This window comes from Cynoglossus semilaevis, chromosome 17 (genome assembly GCF_000523025.1).
Source record: "Cynoglossus semilaevis isolate Cse_v1.0 chromosome 17, Cse_v1.0, whole genome shotgun sequence".
Taxonomy (NCBI): Eukaryota; Metazoa; Chordata; class Actinopteri; order Pleuronectiformes; family Cynoglossidae; genus Cynoglossus; species Cynoglossus semilaevis.
Window position 1 is genome coordinate 770,346 of NC_024323.1, and position 19,676 is coordinate 790,021.

A 19,676-nucleotide genomic window follows, 5' to 3' on the forward strand; every position below is an offset into this window, starting at 1 on the left:
TACTACAAAGTGACTTATAATCCGGAAAATACTGTCTATCATGTGTTTCGTGATCAAATTCTATATGAAGTGAAAGTCAATAATGAAAGCCCTAATCATCTAGAATAAAAAAGAAATCTGTTACTGAATAAATAATCTCAAAATTATTATAGTTATTTATATCATTGCTACATAGACTACGACAGAGAAAACTGAAATTATAAGAAATATATATATCGAAAAACATTTCATTAGGAATTTAAAGCTTATTTAATTTCAACTAAATTAAAAGTTCTCGTGATATAAAGTCACAATATTACGCTAACAAATTGGTATTCTCAGCTAAAAGAAAATCCTAGCTTTCTTAAAAATGTCTTAAAAATAAAAAAAATTAATTAAACTAAACAATTAATGTTTTTTATGTTTTCAGATCATTTAGCAAATTTTAAAAATAATTATGAATATTTTATGTACGTATACATATTTGTTTGTTTGTTGTCGCATAACCTGTCTGTCGCGGACATTTGCTGTATGTCGGTGTTAACTTCTCCCCTCTGACATGTTAAAAACACACACACGAGCCCATTCATTTGTTCCTCATATCCATTGTCACAGTCAAAAGGTGACCCCTCTCTCTGTCTCTGTCTCTCTCTCCCTCTCTCTCTCTCTCTCTCACCCCCCCACCCTTCATGGTCTTTTCTTTTTACTTCTCTTTTACTGTCGGGTACAAGCTGTTGCTCTGTCCCCGAGGACCACTCCCTCTCTTGTCTGCGCTTTTGGTCACCTCCTCCTTTCTCCTCCCTCCGTCTCCTCTCTTTCCCCACCTGTTGAAGCAATTGTTGCTCACACTGTATTGTTATCTTCCCATTGTCAGTCACATGAGTCTCCGCCCTGCTCCACACCCTCCCCCCCCCTTTTTTTTTTTTCTCTCTCTCTCTCTCTCTCTTCCTACTGAGTATAAAAGTCATTGGTGATCAAGTGAGATTCAGCACAGACGTCAGAACAGGTGACGATGGAAGATCTACAGGGATGTCAACTAAAGGACACCACTTCTGCCGGGTTTTGCACACACCGAGTCGTTCAGATGGATCTGTCTCTCTGGTGTGAAGAGGTGGACGATGACCTCAGACAGGAGCAGGTGCAAAATCTGGAGCCCGTCGCCAGGGGCTCAACGCCGTTGCGAGCCACCTGGGACCCCACGGTGTCCGGAAACCGCGTGATTCAAAAACTTCTTCACGTAGAGGAGCGATACCTGCCCTCCGCACTCTACATCGCTCTCATCCAGAGAAATCCACAGCAAAGGGAGGAGCTCACTAAATGGGCCCTGGATGTATGAGACTCTTTACTACTTCATTTAACTCCAAATTTCAATGCAGGGTGTGTGCTGTTTTGTCGACAATTTATCTTTTTTATATACTTTTTTTTTTTTCTTTCTTTCTCTCTCCTCTAGGTGTGCTTTGAATGCGGCTGTGATGAAGCTGTCTTCCCTCTGTCCATCTCTCTGATTGACAGGTTCCTGTCTGCCTCCTTGTCCTTGCCTATCTCACCATACTGCCTGGCTGCAGGCTGCATCCTTATTGCCTCCAAACTCATAGAATGTGACAACGTTACAGCTGACGCGCTTTGTGCGGCCGTTGAGAACAACTTTGAGGCGTCGAGCTTGAGGGTGAGTCCGGTCCTCCAGCACCTTTGGAGTCTTTTTGTAAGCTGACATTTCACAAGTCCCTCAGCAGACAGAAAATTGAATGATAATCACATTTTGTTGTATTTTATATTTATATTTTATTGAAATAAATTATATAATTTTGAATAACATAATAATTACATAAAACTACAAGACTTTGAAATAAAAATAATAGTAAAAAAAAACCATTATATTTGAATATATTCTAGATGAAAGCTTAATTAATGCAGGGGTGTCAAACATACGGCCCATGGGCCAAAAATCGGGCCGCTGGGGGGGGGGGGGGGGGGCAAAGGGGGGGGGGGGGGGGCGTACAATCCGGCCATCTTGATGGATTTTGAAATTAAAAAAAAGTGAACTGAAAAGACTTGAAATTCGTAATAATTCTTAAAGATTCCTAAATAATCCACCAGGAGGCGCACTGTATTAGTGTGAGTAGAAAAAGTGTCCGGGACAAAATCAAATCAGTCTAGACACGACTAACTCCTTAAAATGAACAAATGATCAATTCCTAATGTTAAGTGTATATATACAGTGATATTGACATAAATTGCTGATTGGATGATTGGATAGAAATTGTTTAACTTAATAGAAAAACATATCACAAACATTTGAGTCATTCAACTAAAAAAAACAAAATTGTGTCACTTTAAATTCGCTTCCAAGGCGTTTGTAAGTGAGTCTGGCGAACAGGACTGCCATGTATTTCTCATTAAACACATAATTTCCCTTGTTTCCCTTCAGGAAATGGAGCGTGTCATTCTGGGCAAACACATCATTTCCCTTGTTTTCCTTCAGGAAATGGAGCGTGTCATTCTGGCCACCCTCAGGTGGGACACAGCGGCTGTAACTCCTCAGGACTTCCTTCCACACTTCCTTGTTTCTGTGGCAGAGGGAGAAAGAGCAAGAGGAAATGACACCAATGAAGAAGACGAAGAGGAGCTGCTGTCTACCCTCAGGAGACACAGTGACACCTTGGCTGTTATGTGTGTCTGCGACTCCCGCTTTTTGGGAGTTCCACCTTCCCTCGTGGCTGCTGCCTCCCTGGTCTGTGCGTTAAGAGGTCTGGGCAAAAAAGGGGTTACTCAGCTGGAACGCACAAGCGAAACATTGGCGGAGTTGTGCCAGAGCGACCTGGTGAGTACAGACTAGGACCGTATTCGTTGTTTGTATTTGTTCCCCTTAAGATTATTGTGCAATACTGCATCCTAAAATGTGCTACAGTTAGCAAGAAATGTTGTTTATGAACGTTAGAAAAACAATTAGAAAAGTGTACAAAATGGAGGAGAACAGGTTATCGTCATAACATTATGTATGCATTTCCTTTAAGAGTGGGGAAGGATAACATGCTTAGTGCACCATGGGAGGTCCCCCTGGCGGTCTAGGCCTACAGCAACTCAGTTTTCCCTGCGCCAGCCCTATGGATATGATTTCCCAAAAATAATAAGTAATCTTTTATCTCTTATCTTGTTTATGATAGTGCTTGAACAGCAGGCAAATCAACAAATAATAGGAAACAGTATTTAAAGGAATGTAAATAAAATCTGTTCTGGACAGTGGCTGGACCTTGACCTTTCACTTAGGTGTTGTGATAGTGAGTGTTCACAGTGGCCATCTTCTTAATTCCCCTTGCCTACCTGAGCAGAACCTTCTTGGTTTAGGTTTTTATCATCCTTGTTTTGGTGCCTCATCTTGTTGTTTTTTATGGTGCGTCTTGTTTTTATGGACTCAATAAAGGAATTTACTCTTGGGTGGATGCACCACGATGACGAAATGGCTAGGTTAAAGCAGTGGTTCTCAATTTCATTTCTGTCATGCCATGGGTGGAAATGTTTTCATTCATTGTAATTTCTGTGATTGTTATCAATAAGATATCACATTAACCCATTATTTGGTGTGTACCTCAGGCGGTGCTGCAATACTACAGTGAAATGATTGAATACGGCCTTCATCACCGGCTAAGGAGTAGCCCTCAGATAGGTCCCTCAGAGAAGGACGAGGAAGTAGAAGACGAGAGAGCCAGGACGCCAACTGACATGAGGGAGATCAACTTTTAAATTCCCAATAAGCTGCTCTGATAAGTGTAAACCAATCAAAACCGTTGAAGTTCGTCAAACTCATAAGTCATTCAGCCTAATATGACCTCAAATTGCCAATGTTTTGTTTAATGTATCTTAATATATTTTCCATTATTATTATTGTTGTTATTATTATTGTTATTGTTGTTATTATTATTGTTGTTGTTGTTGTTATTATTATTATTATTATTATTATTATTATTATTATTATTATTATTATTATTATTATTATTATTATTATTATTATTATTATTATTATTATTATTATTATTATTATTATTATTATTATTATTATTATTATTATTATTATTATTATTATTATTATTATTATTATTATTATTATTATTGTATTGGGTGCCAGTCTAACTTTATTTCTCCTGTGATTTTATTTTGTCATGTGCAATTTATGTTCAGTTTTCTAAAACACTAAATTATTTCAGAATGTCGATTTAATGTTTTTGTACTTAATTTATTATAAAAAATATATATTTTACTAAATAAATCATATGTTCTACAAAATACAATATATTATTTTTTGTGCTTTGTCTGTTTATGTTGTTTTTTTTTTGTTGAACTAATTCCGCATTGGGGTAAAGGTTCTCAAAGTTTCATGTAGGAATGACACTGACATTTTTTTTAAATGCAAACAAGGCAAATTTTAAATCCTGTATTTTTTTTTACTTTTACTCAAGATTTGTAGATGGGCAGTTTTACTTTCAAATGCAAACAAGGCAAATTTTAAATCGTGTATTCTACAAATTAAGATTTGTAGATGGGCAGTTTTACTTTTACAATTAATCAATTATTTAATGCCATCATTGCATAGTTGAGGCATTCTTACACAAAAACATAAACAGCATATTGCCAAACACAAGTTTTGCATTTGAAACTGAACATGTAAACAGATTACTTAATCATATTTACAGGTAATGCTGTTGACTGTTACACCAGTGACACCTTGTGGCAGAAGTGCAAAGCTCAGCACATGAAACGGTGGGTAATTAGTAAATAGGCAACGCAAGAGGCACGCCACATGGTGTGACAGGGGGCAAAATTGACTATAGACAATATAAAATTGAATATATTGTAGTAATGTGTCTATGGATTTTGTAATCATTTGTCTGTGGTATCCGGGTACATTACTTTCAATATCTGCAGATATCCACTCCGTCATAGAAAACGAATGCGACAAATTAATCGCTCCTAAACTATCATATTCGACAACGCTGATTGGATAAATTCCTGTTGCTATGCGCAGCTATGTCGAATGCTATTTTCCCCCAAAATAGGACAATTTATATTTTTATATGGCATGTCTGTGATTTAGTTACGTCCTTAGATCTTAGTTTGACACATGTTTTGTAAAACATTAAATAAATACGAACGCATATCCCACATGTACATAGATCATCTGGTTTCCACACTATTGTCGAGTCTACCTTTGTATGCCCAGTATACCATTTCCCATGCCATTTGAAAGCAGCACGGCGCAGATACCCATGCCAGGTCGTGACGTCAATTTCCCCCGACAGAAGTGAATTTCACGGGTTTTATCCTGTGGCCGATAAAGAATATGTGGTAAGAGACATGTATCTTGGTTAAATGTATTTGTTAAAACGCATTTATATTGTATTTTTATTTGGGAAAGAACTATTAAAAAGAAACCACTGAAAATGTTAAAATCTCGAAACGACGGTGTTGTTGTTTTCCTACAGGAAAATGTACTTCGCAGTAGTTAAAGAACAGAGTGCTTTACACTTTTTGTCCTGTCAGCAACGCCTTAAAAAATCACCCTGACCCGTGTCATTACACGCGTAATTGTTTTCTCCTTTGTAAGCTAACAAAAACCGGTAAGCTGCAAGCTATAGTGGATGTAGCTTGTAGCTATATACGAGTATAATATAGATAACGTATGTCGAATTAGCAAGTTATTCCGTTTTGATAGGATAAGATAAAAAAAAAATCATTTACTCGGGGTGAATCACAGCGTTAACAGCAGCAGAGTACAGTACAGGGTATAAAGAAGAATAGCAGTAGTATAAAATAGTGCTATAGTAATAGAGATGTCAGCGTGACGTTTCTAACAGTTATACAAGTTAATTTGCAGAAGCACAAGCTACTATGAAATATCGCAGTTAAAAATAATAACTGTAATATTAAATTAACTATTGCAGATAATCAAAACAAACATATAACAGTCGATAATATGCACATATTAAGGTTGTCACTGTAACACACAGAAGGGATCAAGTACATAATATTACATGTGAAAGTTAAGATATTGAACATACAGTATTTCCTGAAATACATTTCACATATTTTCGGTTTTTATGTGGGGAAGTGATGGTTCAGTCTGATTGTTTTGTCCAGAGGGCATTATAGAACACAGCTGGCTTTTCTTATCAGTCTGTCCAGCCTCTTCCTATCTGCTGTCGAGATGCCACTGGCCCAGCATAACACTCCATAAAAAGATGCCACCTCATGCCACCACAGAGTCGTAGAAGGTCTTAAGGAGTGCCCCATGCACCCTAAATGTCCTCGGTCTCTTCTGCAGGTACGCAGTCTGCTCTGACCCTTCCTGGACAGAGCAGCAGCGTGATCAGACGAGTCCAAAATTAAGTTCAGGTGAACACCCAGCTACTTGGATGTCCACCATCTCCATGTCCATTCCCTGGATGTTCACAAGTGTTGGAGGTGGTTGTTGCTTCCTACGTATCAGTCCTCTGTTCTTTATGTATGAGCCAGGACCATGTGTGACTGTGTCTGGTGTCTTAGGCACTGGTACCACACAGGAGGTCTACCCGGCGGTGGTAGCTTAGCGGTTAAGGAAGCGGACTTAGGTCCGGAAGGCTTCAGGTTTGAGTCCACCGGCTGCCAAGTTACCACTCAGGTGTGTCACCGTCCCCACTCACTGCTGCCCCAGGCAGCTTATAGCTGCCCACTGTTTACTTCGGTGATGGGTTAAAAAGCAGCAAAAAAAATGTGATCTCTGCTTTTAACAGGTCACATTTGTTAAAAAAAAGTGCTCTCTGCTTTTAACAGGTCACATTTGTTGTTGTGTGTCTCACTTTCATTTTCCCAACACGGGTAGTTCTGTTGCGTTTTGAGGCTAATTCCTCGTAAAATTTCAGGTGGATGAATCTGAAACCTGGCTGGCTGGTTCTGGCGCTCCTCTCCATCACTGCTCCGGTCTGTCCAGTGCCTATTGACCGCAATGGAGGGACCCAAGAGGTCAAAGAGAATGTTCAAGAAGATAACACGGTACTTTTTTTTCCCCCTTACATTTATTGCACATGGGCTTTGCTCACATAACAATAACCCTTATTCACAACATGATGTTGCAGGACACTGGTCTGTACTATGATCGATACCTCCGAGAAGTGATCGAGGTTCTGGAGACCGACCCTCATTTCAGAGAGAAGCTGCAGACGGCGAACGCAGAGGACATAAGGGTTTGTTCAAATGTCTTAGAGAACAGTCGAAGTTTATTTTTAATTGCTCTCTTTACACTTATATCTGTCTGGGTGTGTTTTTTGTGTTGTTGCTGTCCTCCATCAGAATGGTCACCTAAGTAATGAGCTCGACCTAGTCAGTCATCACGTTAGGACTCGTTTGGATGAGCTGAAGCGTCAGGAAGTTTCCCGGCTGAGGATGTTACTGAAGGCGAAAGTGGACAGCACCAACTCACAGAGTACGTTCATTCGGCCCCATTTTTGGTTTTGTAATTTATTTTATGTAGGACCGGTCATGAAACGCTAACCTAGTTTCATGACTGCAGGACAGAATTTCTGAGGTTTATTGAATATTTTAGTCTGACCTTTAGCTGATGGACTTTAATGTGTTTGTGAAGAAGTAGAAACTTCTTCAGATCAGAGCAAAGGTAACAGGTGTTTTTTAAAGTCTTGGTTTGGCTTTTGAAATAAAAATCTGAAAATTTAAAGAAAGAAGGTTTTAAATGTCAGCATATTTATCGGGTATCAACATTTTTAGCCCTATGGTTTTTGCTCTGTTGTTGGCAAATGGTATCTTTTGATCCCACAAGACGTGATCCCCGTGTAGCACTTTTGTTGTTGACTGTTTTTTGTCGCTTTGCAGGAATGTGCCAATTGACCATGCGTCTTTGCTGAAACAGTTTGAACACTTGGATCCACACAATCAAAACACTTTTGAGGCCAAAGACTTGGAGCTACTGATCTCCACAGTAAGTCCACGAAGCAAGCGGTGATCCCCAATACGTGCAGTTCCAACTGTAATGGGATAGTTTGTTTATACCAATCGAATTAACTAATGATTGAATTATTGAATCAGCCAATTCATTCATTTATTCATTAAATTCCCCGCGCTTCTGTGGCTGCCAACCTTAGGTAAAATCAGACTTTAGCCATCAATTTTGAATACATTTCATTTCAGTTCAATTGAATTTCGTTCATTTTAATTTAATATCTTTTTTTTCTAGCTCCGTTCTGTTTTGAATGGAAAAATTGAAATTGAAGAACTTCAGTAAGAGTAGAGTGCAGTAGATGTCAGGTGTACAGATCACACAAAATACATATCTCTTCATAACGAAAAATTCACACGAAATTGTAATGTTAATTTTCATTTTTCAACTGCTAAAACAGTTCAGCAATGTCAGCCATGTTTCTGTGGCACAAAAGAGCGAATAAATAACAAAAACGTTTTTATTTTAAGCCTAGATTTTAGTATTTCCCCAGAATTTTACAATCGGTGAATCTCTGTTTTCAACATGAAGTAGAGTACATTAAAAACCTCAGGCCCATAACAACGATGGGTGTGTTTAACCACTTGTTTATCACAATGATAAATGATAGCGAGTTCGCTAGCTCACCTTCTGTACTGAGCAGCCACCAGAGGTCTCACGGTATCTAGGTTATTGGAGATCGAGCTTGTGATTTAATGTGACGAATTATTGCATCTCGGCACAAGCTTCAAAACCCTAATGGCGGTTCAGTTCTGAAATCAGTGATTCGCTGTGGCGACCCCTGAAAAAAGGGACAAAGCCGAAGGAAAAAGTAGACGAAGTATCAACCACCCATTTTGTCTAGGCCACCAAGGACCTGGAAAACTTCGATGTTGAGAGACATGAGGAGTTCAAGCGGTATGAGATGCTGAAGGAGCATGAGAGGCGGGAGTACCTTAAGGGCCTGGACCAAGAAAAGAGGAATAAAGAGGAGAAAATGATGCAGGAGCTGAAGGAAAAACACCGGCAGCACCCAAAAGTCAATGCTCCGGTGCGTTTAGAAGCATTTGTGAGTCATTAACTGCAAAGGGTTAATCTCAGATACTCATGCCTCCTTCTTGTGATGCTCAGGGTAGCGTTGCTCAGCTGAGGGAAGTCTGGGAGGAGACGGATGGACTGGATCCACAGGAATTTAACCCCAAAACCTTCTTTAAACTGCACGGTGGGTGAAAGCATTTCATTTGAGTCTTTTTTTTCTTTTAAATTTGAAATGAAATGAACATGTTTGTCATATGTTTCACGTTGTTTAGATACAAACGAAGATGGCATTTTAGATGAAAATGAATTAGAAGCTCTCTTCACGAAAGAGGTATGAAACGGCACACAATCCATTTTGTTAATCTTTTTTCATCCCACCTTTTTTTTTTTAAATTCCTGCTAAAGCAGCTGACGGTTGTTTTTTTTTTTTCATTTCAAGTTGGAGAAGGTCTACGACCCTAACAATGCAGAGGATGATATGATGGAAATGGAGGAAGAAAGGCTAAGAATGAGGGAGCATTTCATGAATAATGTAAGTCTCCAGTTAGTTTTTTTTCTGCACTTGTCTTGATCATGTATGTAATAATTTTGTTACCAAATGTAAGTAGTTCCGGGAAGATCGAATCTTGAATCGGATCTTTTACTTATTGTTTTGGCTCTACTCTGTGAATGAAAGATACAAAATACACAAATGTTCGCTACATGATGTGTTTATTTTTTCATAGTTGTCAACCGAAATAACCACTACTTTTTTTTTTTTTTTTTTACGTTTTAAGGTGGATACTAACAAAGATCGGCTGGTCAGCCTGGAGGAGTTCCTGAAGTCCACTGAGAAGCAGGAGTTCAATAATCCCAAAGAGTGGGAGGTAAACTGCCCGTGGAGTGTTTTGTGAAGTATCGCACATGTTGTGGTTCAAGATGAGGTCAAGGAAATTGTGTCAATGAGTACAGGGGCTTCTTGGTTTACGACATCCTCGACCTATGGTGTTTTGTGGTTATGTTTGCAATCTCCCCATAATTGTTTTAAGAAAGTCTTTATAAATCATTCCAATGTAGTTTGTTAAAAAAAAAAAAAATCACATTACACTATACATTGGATTGTGCTTCATTTGCTTTCTTGACTTTCATTACAGCTTCAAATTGTAAGTCAGACTCTTGATTAATAATGATTTTATGTGCCAGATCAGTGGTTCCCAAATGTTCTCTAGTGGACGCCCCCTTTGGTTCATGAGAAAATTTTGCACACCCACACAAAAAAAGACAAAAAAACAAAAAAAAATGGACACACATCAAGGCTTCATCCTCTGCTTTGCATTTACGTGGGAGTTCTGTCAATGTAAAAACATTTTACTGGGAACTTCTTTCCTAGATTATGATGTTAGCATAGGTGTATTACATACCATCTTAAGGCGAAAATCAAGTTACGTTGCACTGTAGGCACAGAATTCAGATATGTTTTTTTTTTTGTTTTTTTTTTTTACTGCCAGGTAACCAATCCATTTGTTGACTGAAACGGACAAATGTTGTTGACAGGAGTAATCTTTGTTTTTCCTTCATATTTTCCTGTTGTCTCTCTCTCTCTTTAGACCCTAGACACCCGACCGGTGTACACCGAGGAAGAACTGAAACAGTTTGAAGCAGAGATTAAAGAGAAAGAGATGAAACTACAGAGGAAAGTGGAGACTCTTCAACGAGAGCAGGAGCTGCTGAACGAGGGGAGCAAAGCACTGGAGGCTCAGAAGAGGGAATACCAGCAGGTATTTTCACATCTTTGTCCCCCACGCTGGAGCTCTTTGTTGAAATGATGACCAAATATATACAGAGCTTCTGTTGGTGCTATTTCATTTCGGTTTCTTTAATGATAAAGTTAGGCTCATTATTGTTTTTTTTTCTTTTTTTTCCAGGCGGTGTTAGATATATCTCAAAGACAAAAGAAGCAAATGGCAGCAGAGGAGTTGCCCCCTGCTGGTTCAAATGGAGAACTCAAGTTTCAGCCACAGCTGCAAAAGGCAGAATATGAAGGTAAACATAAAGAAAGTTAAATCTCTGGATTTGTACCTAAATATTTTTCAGGTTTTTTTTTTTCTCCTTCATCTCTTTGTCTTTCTGCTCTTCCTTGTCATACTTTTGTTGTTGTTCTTGTTGTTAATTGACTTTTTTCTTCTCCTGTTCTGTTTTATTTCTTCCCATTTTCCTCTCCATATATTCTTTTTCTTATCTTTCCTTTTTCTGCTTTCTCTTCTATTCCCGATAATATCCCCCCTTCCTCTTATTTCTTTTTCCTTGTTGCTGTTCTTCTTCTCCCCTTTATTTCTCCCTTCTTCCTTCTTGATTTTCGTCCTGTAGCTCCATCTACATTATCTACAACTTTGCTAATGCCTCTTGTTCTCCTTTTCAACTGTTGTTTTTCTTGTTTGTTTGTCTCCTTTCAACAGAATCTAAAAGCGTAGTTGATAAGGAAAATGAGGCACAGAAGAATTTACCTGCTGAGTCTCCACTGAAATCTCTTTAACGGGATTAATACACACACACACTGACACTGACACTGCTATAGATGTTCGTCATAAACTGGATTATGCGAGCAGACTCGCTGTTTGTTTTGCATATGTTAACGTATGTGAACTTTAATTATCTGTGCTAGGTTTCAGTTGGCAGAGTTTCAATGTTGAGTCTTTGAACTTTAAAAATGATTGGAATATTTGTTGCTGTTTTTCCAAGATCTTAAAAGACCCTAAATATGAAAAAAACTGAAGTATTTGAAGAGGGGTTGTATGAAATATTTGATTTTTTTTTTTTAAAACGAGTGACTCACTCACTGGCAACAGGACTGACTGGAAAAGGAAACAAAAATAAATCATAGAATTTGAATCGAACCTGAAAAATAGTTACATTGAAGGCAATTAGACAGGGTAGGTTTTTATTGAAGACATTTCACCTCTCTGCCGATGTAACTATTTTTTTGGATTAAATGGACCTGGATGACTGAGAACCTACACAGACATTAATTAACCTGCTTCACTTGCACCGTCCACCAATGACTGATCTGCTGAATGTGTTCATTTCAACTTTAAACCTTGATTTAGCTTTGTATTAACCTAGGGGTGTAACCGAGCGGGTCCTTTCATGATCAGAAACCCTCAAGTATGTGTAATGGAATACCTATGTACATTATTATGTTTCTTTATCGTCCACGTTTTGTATTAATGCAGTACTTCTTTGTATTAATGCAGTATTTCTCGGATAGGAAAATACATATTATCAGCTTCTCAATAGTATTTCAATTTTGGGGGTGAAAAAAAAATCTATCCTCTTGGGGGGGCATGGCAGAAAATAATTGAGAACGACTCTAATATTTACTTGACTCTACTATGGTTCATAACTAAAGACCAGGAGAACTCCACTATCCCGGACTTACTGTATTTTCCGTATTTTAAGTCGCACCAGCCAAAAAAATGCTTAATGAAGAGAAGAAGAAACAAAAAACCCCATATATAAGCACCAGTGCCCTCTAGCGGCTGTCATTGTGAAAATAACCAACATGTACGTTTCCAGTGGTAGAGGAGTAGCAGATACTGGTACACAAGTCTAGAGTGCCCTCTAGCGGCTGTTAGTGTGAAAATAACCAACATGTGAAATTAATATTTTAATATATATAAGTCGCATCTGTTAGCACCTATGTTAGCTCATTATTTCTCGTCAGACCAACAATTATCCTTTTGGATGAGCTTATTATTTTGTGCACTGTAATTCCCATTTTGGTTCAATTTCTTTTTCTTTTTCTTGTTTTGTACAAAAGAGACAACCCAGCCGGGTTGCGTGCCTTGGGCTCTCTGGTACTCTGTATTAATATGTGACAAACCAATTTTTCTCGCAAGAAAATAAAACATGAAAATAAAAATTTTCTGTGTAAATGTTTTTTTTTTCCTATGTTCTCACATATGCAATAAAAAAGGGAAAATAAAATGTAACAATACATAACATTTTGTTAAAACTAAAAATGTTTATCCTTTTTTGTGAATGATGTAATATGAAAGTTGGGGGGGTATTTTTTTTTAAAAATTTTCAGCCTCATCCTGTTTTATGGATCACTGTTGGTCTCAGGACTCACACTGTTGACAACGTTCTTGTCTCCCTAGCATTCACCTTAGCATTTCTGAGACCTTATGACCTCTTGTGACCCAGGAAAGGTGTCTGCTTTCCTTCCCTCCTGAAGTGTAAATCCTGCCTTACCATGTATAATATCATTTAAAAAAAGTTACACCGGAGGAGTCTGCAATCTATCATCTAATATAAGAATTCATTTATACTTTTTTATTTTCTCTAATAAAAGTAATTCAGCGCACGTTTGATCAAGATATAACACTTTGGGTAACTTGTAGTTATGATTATGATTTGGCCATTATTTCTAAGTCAAGTTTTAAATGTATCGAACTATTTATTTGTAAATCTTGCAAATCCTTGCTATGTTAATTAATTTAGTTTTGTTTTAATTTAATGTTAAATTTGTAAATCTTGCATATCCTTGCTATTCATTTAGTTTTGTTTTAATTTAATGTTAACTATTTCCGGTCTAACTTGTATTGAGCACTTGCCTCTGTCCATCTTCCCGTAGTATAGCTCTGTAGCGCTTTGAAAATTACATTAAAACATTTTTTTTGTTTCATTTGACAATCACAAATCTTAAATACGTACACGGAGTGAAATCCTTAAATTGAACTGGCATTAATGATATCTCGGAGGTAGGGGGCGACAAAGTGTAAAATTACTTTTTGGTGGAGTACACCAACCACCTGTCATGATTAAATAGAAAAACGCTACTTATTGTGATAAGTGAAGTGTCAAACGTAACGGAAAACGACAGAAAATTTGCACAAAGTGAGGCCACAGCATTGTAACCACGCCAGCAGGTGGTGGCGCTGCTCCTTTAACTGTCAGCATCCTTCAGCGAGAGAGGCTAGTGAAGGCGGAGGTGAGGAGAGAAGCGTTAGGGTGGTACGTCAAGTTACACAGAATCATAGACCCAGGAGCGGAAAGGCTCCACATTTGAGATTTATATTTTACATTTGTTTATTACTAATGTAGACAGACCATTTCATGCTGTTTCGCATGCCAGTGCATTTCCAACACACTGTTTTAACACACAGACTCGAGCTATTTACCGGTTTATTTACCTAAAAAATATTCTACTTTTAACACTCTCTAGGGACCGAGTAATTTTGCCCATTCGTAAAATTAAATTACGTTAATACGTCGCATAAAATATAACGGCATTAAATTGTTACATTTTATAAGTTGCTTATGAGGAACGGCTTATTATCACATTCCTTGACATTCAATAAAATTACGTTCGGAAAAAAATGAAAATACTTCCGTATTACGATGTGCCATGATATAAACGATATAAAATGTAATTAACCTACGTTGTATTCATGGCATATTATACTCGGCTTCGTGTTTTGTAGTTTTACATCATGCTACTGTACGTCATGTTATGCAACATCACATTGCTTGACTGTGGATAACTAGTCGCCGCGCCAGTTGTGTGTTTTACTGTGAAAGTCTTGACCGGTAGCTGGCTCTACACTCCTTACACCTGCATTGACGCAGCATTGAGGCTGAAGTGTCGCTCTCTTCAGCGGGGATGAGGAGGGGACGGGGCGGGCTGCTAATGGGGCTGTGACGGTGGAAAGAATAAGAACCTGCGGCTTATGGAGTGAACCGAGTTAGCGACGATTGCTCTCTCTGTGGCCGAACATGAAAAGGGTAAGAGCCGGTAAAAACCTGCTCGGTCTGCCCCAGGCCCTGTTTTTTCTGGGCGTGTGTATGTGAATAGCGGTGGAAAGGGAGAAAGGAGCAAGAGTGAATGGGATGTTGATAACAGAATGAAACAAAAACGTAGCAAAGCATCGTTAGAATCGTGACATTACGGTGAAACGCATAATATTTAAATATGAATGTTGGAAATTTGTCGTCGTCGTACTGGTTCTGATTTAAAGGCCTCCATCGTGTACATGATGATTGGCGTGTCCCACCATGATTTGATAACGTACTGTACTCGCGTCCCTTCCTCGTGTGTAATACGTTTAAAATTTTCGTCCACCCCCCTCCCACCCTCAGTTTATTTTCGAGGACATCAAGTCATTTTCATCAAAGAAAAGAATAAACGTCCAGATTCAGCAGAATGATGAGAGAGGATGATGATGATGATTTCCGGTGCTGTTTCCTCCTGGATACAGACCGCAATTACAATTCCTGATAAAACCCTTCAATTATTGTTCCTCCAGACACAAATTGTGGAACATCACACTGTATGCCTTCTCGACCGTTTTAATAATATATATATATATATAAATATATATATGTGTGTGTGTGTGTGTGTATGTGTATATATCTGTGTGTGAGCGAGGGCACCTGTATTTGTAAGTTCATGTACTCTGATATTGTCCTCATCGTAATATTTGACCCACAGGGAAACACGGAGTATTTTCAAACCAGTGGAGATAAGATAAGGTTTTTCTTTGAAGAAGGAGTTTTCGATGACAAAGGTGAGTCCCATAACAATCACCATAACTCTGATAACCACTGTTACATTTCTGTGTAAGGCATTGTGTGTGTGAGCTTTTTTGGTATGATTAAGACGGACATATGTGTAAACAAACACACACATACACACGCATTTGGAATATTTCCAGAGCATGTTTCCAGAGCAGCCAAAAACCAAAGCCGATAAAGTGCCAGTTTTGCATTTTGAATTGAGACAGTTTAACTCAAAACTCAAAACACCCCCCCAAAAAACTTAAGCCCAAAAATACATCAATAGAACAACAATGCTTTCAAAATCACCATAACCGAGTATAAACGTACATCAGTGATATAATGTGGATCTCTTATATGATGTATTCTCTGGTTTTGATTGCTGGTTTGGGGGCGTTTTTTTTTTTTAAAAAGCTGGGAATTTTAAATATTAACTGAACCATCCAGAGGGAAGTTGGTATCAATGGAATTTTAAATATTAACTGGACCATCCAGAGGGAAGTTGGTATCAATGTGAATACTGCCAGAGTTTAGGGTTACATTTGTGGCGGTTGTCCAATGCATTTGAGCTTTTTCTTACTTTAATAAATTGAGCTTCCCTTCAAAACTAAGACACTTTAAATGTGTCTGAAAGTCTGAAATTCTCTGTACAGTAAGAAGCATTTTGAAAGTGATAACAACAATATTTGCCTCTGGAGTTTTTTGTGTTTTTTTTTACAAACAGGCTGCAAGTATCTACATACATTGGAAATATTAAGTATGTACTTTCTCATATAAGCTGAATACTCTTTATATAATGTATTTATTATAATTTGAGTAATTTGATTATTGTTATTGTTATTGCTCATAATCTACCAGCACTCCTTTTACTTATTGGGTTCCCCTGTCCTAGGGTGAAGTCAAACAAGGTTGTTACCACTACCTGATTTTTTTGGGACTATAAGTCACTCCAGAGTACAAGTCGCACCAGCCAGCTAGAGTGCCTTCTAGTGGCTGTCAGTGTAAAAATAACGAACATGTACATTTGCAGTGGTACAGGAATAGCAGATACTGGTACACAAGCCTAGAGTGCCCTCTAGCGGCTGTCAGTGTGAAAGTAACTAACATGTGAAATTATTATATATTTTAACATATAAGTCGCAAACCTAGCCAAAGGATGAAAAAAAAGTGCGACTTGTTGTCCGGAAAATACGGCAATAATGAACAGTTGTTTTCAGCAAATTTTATTGATGCAGATCGGAAAGAGTATTTTGCAGGTTTCTTTTAATTCATTTCTATCAACGTCTTTAGGAACAACACCTTTTAGTTTGAAATATCCTGTTACAGCATCCTTACATATTTGCCTTTTTTTTTCTTTTCCAGGTTCACAGCAAATCTCAGTAACGCCTGCGGTTCCCTGTGGGTGAGAAGTTGCCCATAGATATATCCCCTCTTACCCTCCACCCCAACCCACACTCCCTCATTCCCACCAAGCCCCTGTCAATCCACATTGGTCTCTCACCTCACTTCTCAACGCCCTTGTGACCTTTAGTTTTGGTGAGACACTTTGGTAGAAGGACAGTTGGATCTTTCATGAAGAGAGCCTTCTACCGTCACTAGACACTGCACCTTCTCTCAGATAAGACCTCCCACACTCAGGTCTCAGGATGATGTGCGAGGTGATGCCCACTATCTCGGAAGATGGGCGTGGCATTGCAGGGGGTGGCTTGTCTTCCCCTGCCGGTGGCAGCGGAGGCGCAGGCATGGGCGGAGGTTTAGGAGGACTGGGATACAGCGGCCGAGATCCTCGAGGTGGCGACGAAGGGGGAAGCACGGGGAACCTCGAGTCGCTAATGGTGAACATGCTGACTGAGAGAGAGAGGCTGCTGGAGAGTTTGAGGGAAACTCAGGATAGTCTGGGTACTGCCCACCTAAGACTACGAGAACTGGGCCACGAAAAGGAGTCACTTCAGAGGCAGCTGTCCATCGCCCTGCCACAGGTACAGAGGTTATTGGGGGGTTGGCTTTGTGATGTTTGTCTGTTTACGGCCAATGGTTTCTGGGTCTTTCATATTAGCCACACTGAGCACAACAGCACCTAAACAGCGTTTGAACAGCTCCTGTATAACCAACTCATACTTCAACATCACAAGGCTCAAACTGCTCTCAACTTACGCTAACGTTCTCTCTCTCGCGCCCCATGCACATATACCCACACAGCCATTCACAGACAGGACAGACATACGCTACTAGTATAACATGCAGTAGCCTACCAGAAAAGTCTTTGACCGCTAGCGGTATGAACTTCGTTAGCCCGTAAATAAGCTATAAGTTCAAAGGCTATGAAAAAAGTAGCGACTTGTAGTCCAGAAATGACTGTACACGTTGAACGGACTATACAGTATAGAATCCTCTTGCAAATAAACATTGCAGGTATTAACTTCTGAGACTCTGACATCTTTGAATATTTATATATTTGTTAGGCCGCATTTATGTTATTTTTAAATATTATATATATATATATATACATAATATTAAATATTGTTTTTAGTCAATACTTCATGATGAAACCATGAAAACAAAACAGACATAAATTGAATACATTTTGCTACTGTTAGTGCTGGTTTAGTGCTGAATAATAATAGCATGCTGTATGTTATGGTACAAGTCTGTAACTGTGATTTTATAAAAATTTAGTTTACAAATTGTATGTCTTAAAAACCCCCGTAAGGGCGTAAACTATGGTGCTGTTTGTACTGCTACGTTGTTTGCAGAGATAATGGCTTGGAGCAGCCAGGTTGGTTTTCGAGTTTCCATTCCTGGTTGATCTTTCTGCATGGATAGCTGGGATTGACCCTAGAGCCCCTTGCGACCTCGAAAGCGAATAAGTGGCAGAACATGAACGGACATGGGCAGTTTGAAAATTGAATTTGTTGTGGGCAAAACAAAATACTAGGGATACACCGAATATTGCACCACTGGGAAATTTTTTCGGCCCAAAATGGCCCAAAAGTGCAAAGACAAAACGGATAGAATAGGGAGTGATGATGTAATGTACTGTATTTTGTGCAAGCAAAAAGCGCAGCCAACACGGGCTGGTCTGAAAATGTCAACATGTTGTGCGGTGTGGGCGCAATTCAATATATCTGCAAAACGTGTAATGCTGAAATTTTTCGTGTAACGCTAAAATAAGGCGTTCGTCTGCAAGGGATTTCTCCACGGGTTTTAATGTATCACCTGAAATCCAAACATCCCGATGGCTACGCTGAATATGAAAGGAAAGCCTCTTTGCGCAAAAGCGAGTCTTGGCTGCATACAGCGTGGACCATGAGCTCTCCGCGACGTTTACTTAACACCGCGTGCGTTTTAATCGAGGACGTTCTCACTCCTCTTGCCCCGTTTGAGCAGCTAACTAAAGAGACCAGCTCCTCTGATGCATCTGTAGCAGATGTTATTCCTTAAAATGCAGCCCTAAAGCGTCTTCTAAGCAAAGAGGTTGAGACGGAAAAGTACACTCATAGAGTCTCTCATCACACGTTTCACTAAAACCTATTTGGATCCCCTTCACTTTGTCCCGACTGTACTTGATCCACGTTATAAAGATCATTACTTGGATGCGGGATGGATGTCAAAACAGTGTTTTATGTACCGTTGTGCTCAGTGTGGCTTATAATTAAGACCCCAACTTTCATGTTTCTGTTAAACTCTCAAGTAAAGTCCAGTAAAGGGGGGGTTTTCTAATAAACTGTCATTACCTGTAGCCCCTAAGTGGGCACAAGAAAGTACTGCACATTTGCTTGAACTACTAAATACCAGAGGTGTGGACTCGAGTCGCATGACTTGGACTCGAGTCAGACTCGAGTCATCAATTTGAGGACTTTAAAGTCGACTTGACAAAATGTAAAGAGATTCGCAACTCGACTTGGACTTTAACATCAATGACTCGTGACTTGGACTCACTTGGACTCGAGCCCTTTGACTCGACAAGACTTGATACTTTCTCCAAAACCCAAAGATTATAAAGTAAGTTATTAAGGAGTGCTCCGTGTCTCTCATTGTGTACTTGTGTGCGTCTGTGTGTGTATGAGCTGTCGGCACAACATCCAATCAAATTAGACCCACGTTGTTTTGACACAATAGCATCGAGCCAATCAAATTGCGGGACAACCAATGAGGAAGAGCTGTC

At 39.0% G+C, this 19,676-nt stretch overlaps 3 protein-coding genes across 4 annotated transcripts in view; all 3 read left to right on the forward strand.

Annotated features, from left to right (window-relative positions):
• Nucleotides 1–740: 740 nt before the first annotated feature.
• ccndx (cyclin Dx) lies at nt 741–3,880 on the forward strand. Its single transcript, XM_008329173.3, has 4 exons — nt 741–1,309; nt 1,430–1,645; nt 2,462–2,800; nt 3,571–3,880. Exons 1-4 carry the CDS (start codon nt 992–994, stop codon nt 3,718–3,720), a joined length of 1,023 nt encoding a protein of 340 aa, XP_008327395.1. The 5' UTR covers nt 741–991; the 3' UTR covers nt 3,721–3,880.
• Nucleotides 3,881–5,178: 1,298 nt separating this feature from the next.
• Nucleotides 5,179–12,441, forward strand: nucb1 (nucleobindin 1). The gene is made up of 13 exons (XM_008329174.3): nt 5,179–5,319; nt 6,873–7,002; nt 7,086–7,193; nt 7,300–7,436; nt 7,837–7,942; nt 8,805–8,990; nt 9,071–9,161; nt 9,250–9,308; nt 9,417–9,509; nt 9,754–9,843; nt 10,564–10,734; nt 10,882–10,999; nt 11,413–12,441. The coding sequence occupies exons 1-13, from the start codon at nt 5,315–5,317 to the stop codon at nt 11,487–11,489; spliced, it is 1,371 nt and encodes a 456-aa protein (XP_008327396.1). The 5' UTR covers nt 5,179–5,314; the 3' UTR covers nt 11,490–12,441.
• Nucleotides 12,442–17,001: 4,560 nt separating this feature from the next.
• ppfia3 (PTPRF interacting protein alpha 3) overlaps nt 17,002–19,676 on the forward strand; it is a 35,242-nt gene continuing 32,567 nt past the window's right edge. For both annotated transcript variants that reach the window (XM_008329175.2, XM_008329176.3), the window contains exon 1: nt 17,002–17,490. In XM_008329175.2, the coding sequence (XP_008327397.1) occupies nt 17,158–17,490 (333 nt within the window). In that variant the 5' untranslated portion in view covers nt 17,002–17,157. The remainder of the gene's footprint in view (nt 17,491–19,676) is intronic.

Excerpts from the sequence above, each read along its gene's own strand:
- ccndx (XM_008329173.3), top strand. The coding sequence starts at position 992 with ATGGAAGATCTACAGGGATGTCAACTAAAGGACACCACTTCTGCCGGG. Across the intron at positions 1,310-1,429 it reads TCACTAAATGGGCCCTGGAT|GTGTGCTTTGAATGCGGCTG; the intron begins GTATGAGACTCT and ends TCTCTCCTCTAG. Across the intron at positions 2,801-3,570 it reads AGTTGTGCCAGAGCGACCTG|GCGGTGCTGCAATACTACAG; the intron begins GTGAGTACAGAC and ends TGTGTACCTCAG.
- nucb1 (XM_008329174.3), top strand. Across the intron at positions 7,003-7,085 it reads ATGTTCAAGAAGATAACACG|GACACTGGTCTGTACTATGA; the intron begins GTACTTTTTTTT and ends ATGATGTTGCAG. Across the intron at positions 11,000-11,412 it reads GCAAAAGGCAGAATATGAAG|AATCTAAAAGCGTAGTTGAT; the intron begins GTAAACATAAAG and ends TCCTTTCAACAG.